Raw genomic sequence first — 3,279 nt, forward strand, 5'->3', positions numbered from 1 at the left:
AAAAATAATAATAAATAAATGAGGATAGGCCACATTCCTTTGTAAAGCTTAGATAAAATGTCAGTTTGGAAAGAAAAGGTTTTCAGAACGTCCGTAAAATGATGAGCTTTAGTTCAGATGTTGACTAAATAAACAAAAACTTATGGTTGATGACAACAGGTTTGGTGAAAAAAACAGTTGAATCTTTAAATAATGCTTTGATTTATGAGCTTGTGAAGTTTTGTTTCCCTACCTGCCTCTAAGATCAGGGGTGTCCAAACTATGGCCCGTTTTTATTGGCCCGCAGCAAATTCTGAATATGTAATTGAATATGGCCCGCACAAGAATTTTTATCTCAACTACGTTGCACTTCTCAGTTTCAACACTGGACGTGAAGCAGCAGCAGCGGGATGTGGGAGGAGGAGCGTCTGCCCTCGGTGGGTGAAATAAAGATAAAATAAAGAAAATGGCTTTAATTTATTTACTAAAGAGCAAGCGAACGTTGCACACAGAAGATAAGTAACTCACCAGATGATTTAGAGGTGATTTGTTCGGTTAGTTTCACCGCTCCATAAGCTGCCAGCTGACAGACTTTTTTTTCTTCTTTTTTTTTTGTCCGGACCAGCTGACCCACATCGGCACTTATATATCCAGCCAGAAAAACCAACTACAGATGGTCGATTTCAGGTAAAGATCTCCTGTTCGTCTGTTTTGGTTTAGTGGGCAACACTCAGGAAACTGTCACGTAGAAAAAATAGTCTCTCGGATTGGTTGATGCGACGCATCGAGCAGCAAAAGTTCAGATTTTCCAACTCAGACGCCATGCAAAAAGAATGATGAGCCTGTTCGGCTCAACATACATATGTGAACAAACATTTTCTCTGTTAAATCAGAACAAAAGCAGACTGAGAACCAGAATGACCGACGCCCATCTCTGTGAAGTCCTTCGTTTCTCAACCACCAAACTTTCTCCTAACATGTCAACCATCCTTCATCCAAAGGACAGCATCACTGCTCCCACTGAGTGCAGTGTTCTTCACATAGGTGAGTTTGAAATACACACATTATTCATGTATGAATGTATCTCATTATTACAGTAAAACTGATCCATTTATGTTTTCATTTTACAAAAATGATACAGTTAACCAACCCCACACTTGACCTTAAAACCCCCTCGATACAACTTTATTCCCCCCCAGAACCCATGCAAAGACTAACCATAGTGACCTTATGCCCAATACTAAACAAACACTATTAGACCATTTGCACAGTTGGACTTTGAGTTCAGATCAACTCCCTGAAGGATGATTCAAATAGAGAAAGTTTTTGAGTTTATTTTCTGTAATTTGTATTTTCTGTTTAAGCCACAGGGCATGCATGAAGATGCAGTAGACAGGCTTATCTTCCTTGGCAAAAAAATGTGTGGGGAAAAAAAAAGACATCAAGAATGTACTTACTGACTTTGCTTGAATATATGTTTTAAACAGGACTGTTAATTTTGTTTACACTGATTTTCAAACTAGCTCATTATTAAAAGAGAGTTTTTAAAAATATTTTCTGTAATTTGTGTTTAAGAAAGCAAAGGAACGATGCAAATCGATTAAAATCAAAAATCGAATTTGGGATGAAAAAAAAAAAATCGAGATTTTTTTTAGGCCATATCGCCCAGCGCTAGTAGTGTGTGGCCTGGCCCTTTGTTTATTTTTCTGTATTTGGCCCTCACTAAAAAAAGTTTGGACACCCCTGCTCTAGATGCATGTTTTCTATTTGAAGGGTTGTTGTATAATAACCACTAAATCCTAATGAACACCATTTAATTTCTCTTATCATTATTTAGTTATCATCATCATCACAGTTATATGGACATCTCTTCAAGAGTAACAAACAGAGAAGGGATTTCTAAAATTAGGAAAGTGGACTGAGAAATAATTTTCCTGGAACACCAGTTAAAGTGGTTTAATTATTGGAAAAACATCTTAAATTTAAACTGCTGCATTCAAAATCTTATGAAAATGTCCAAAACTAGGTGAATTGTTTTTTTTTAGTGGCGATTGTGAAAATGTTTATGGATTCAGTAAATGAATGTCTGCAGATTTGATGTGAGTGTGATGAACAGACTTTGATGCAAGCAGCACGTCTGTGGTGTAAAACTGGATATCTGAGAATGTTACTGAGATGAATGAGTGAACTGATTAAACAAAAAATGTGTTGTTGAAAGCAAATCCAATCTAGGTGGGAAATCCTCCGCTAACGTGCGACTTTATGAAGTAGTTCTGCCTCCATGGATTTTGAATATCATTTAAAAATGAACAGTTCATGTCAGACAGCTGATTCAGATGGGAGGAGAGCAGTAGAAACTAGTGCTGTACCAAACTATTATTTTTTCGATTGATCGCTTATTCTAACAACAAATCTATAAGTTATTCTGATGTGAGTGCACTGGAAATTTAAAATGTTTTCATCAAATTAAGAAGAACAGTTCTTTAATATTGTAATATTTTCTGTAATAGTTTTTTCATGAACACAAAATATGCACTCTAGAGTCAATTCTTTAACAAAAAAAGCTTAAAAGATTTAACATCAACATAAAATCTCAACCAAAGCCGAAATGGAATTGCATGAACATTCACGTGGTGGTTATGTTATACAGCGAATCGATAATAAAAAATCTGCGTCGACAAATTTACATAATCGACGTCATCGATTATTTCAACTAATCGGTGCAGCCCTAGTAGAAACTTTCTTTCTTAAACAGAAAACTGAGTTGACCTGAACTCAAGAGTTTTGATTTCTACAATCCCTTTCTGAACTCTAAATAAAACCTGATGTGTAACATCTGAATGAAAATGTCACCGCTTCCTGCAACAGGTTTTCCCACCAAAGGCAGTATTCTAACATCAAAGGCCTGACTACACACGTCCTCAATGATACACAGCAACAAGTAAATCCAAACATGCAGGTATGTTTACCTGTTTTTTGCTATAAGGGCTTTGATGCGGTCAACTTTCCTCTGCTTATCAGCCTCCTGCTCAGGACTTAAAGGTTCCTCGGGGTCTGATTCAATGTAACGCTCAGGAATCAGCACTTTGTCGGGCACAGACAGCTGAAATAGAACAATCAGGGAAACAATGTGCATTTTTTTTATTAATGCGCTACTTTTCACCTCACAAATACACTGATGTAAAATACTACACGAAACCTTACAAACAAGTACCGTATTTATTCATGTATAATATGATCATCACTTTTTGAGCTTAAAAAGCAATAAAAATCTAATTACCAGTAACCCATGTATAAAAT

At 36.3% G+C, this 3,279-nt stretch overlaps 1 protein-coding gene across 4 annotated transcripts in view; it reads right to left on the reverse strand.

The window, feature by feature from the left end:
* LOC106523662 (pleckstrin homology domain-containing family A member 5) overlaps positions 1-3,279 on the reverse strand; it is a gene marked incomplete at its 5' end in the record, with an annotated part of 18,936 nt that overhangs the window by 6,782 nt on the left and 8,875 nt on the right. For all 4 annotated transcript variants that reach the window (XM_014017174.1, XM_014017173.1, XM_014017172.1 and 1 more), the window contains 1 exon segment: positions 2,949-3,082. In XM_014017174.1, the coding sequence (XP_013872628.1) occupies positions 2,949-3,082 (134 nt within the window).

Source organism: Austrofundulus limnaeus, unplaced genomic scaffold, assembly GCF_001266775.1.
Source record: "Austrofundulus limnaeus strain Quisiro unplaced genomic scaffold, Austrofundulus_limnaeus-1.0 Scaffold162, whole genome shotgun sequence".
Lineage (NCBI taxonomy): Eukaryota > Metazoa > Chordata > Actinopteri > Cyprinodontiformes > Rivulidae > Austrofundulus > Austrofundulus limnaeus.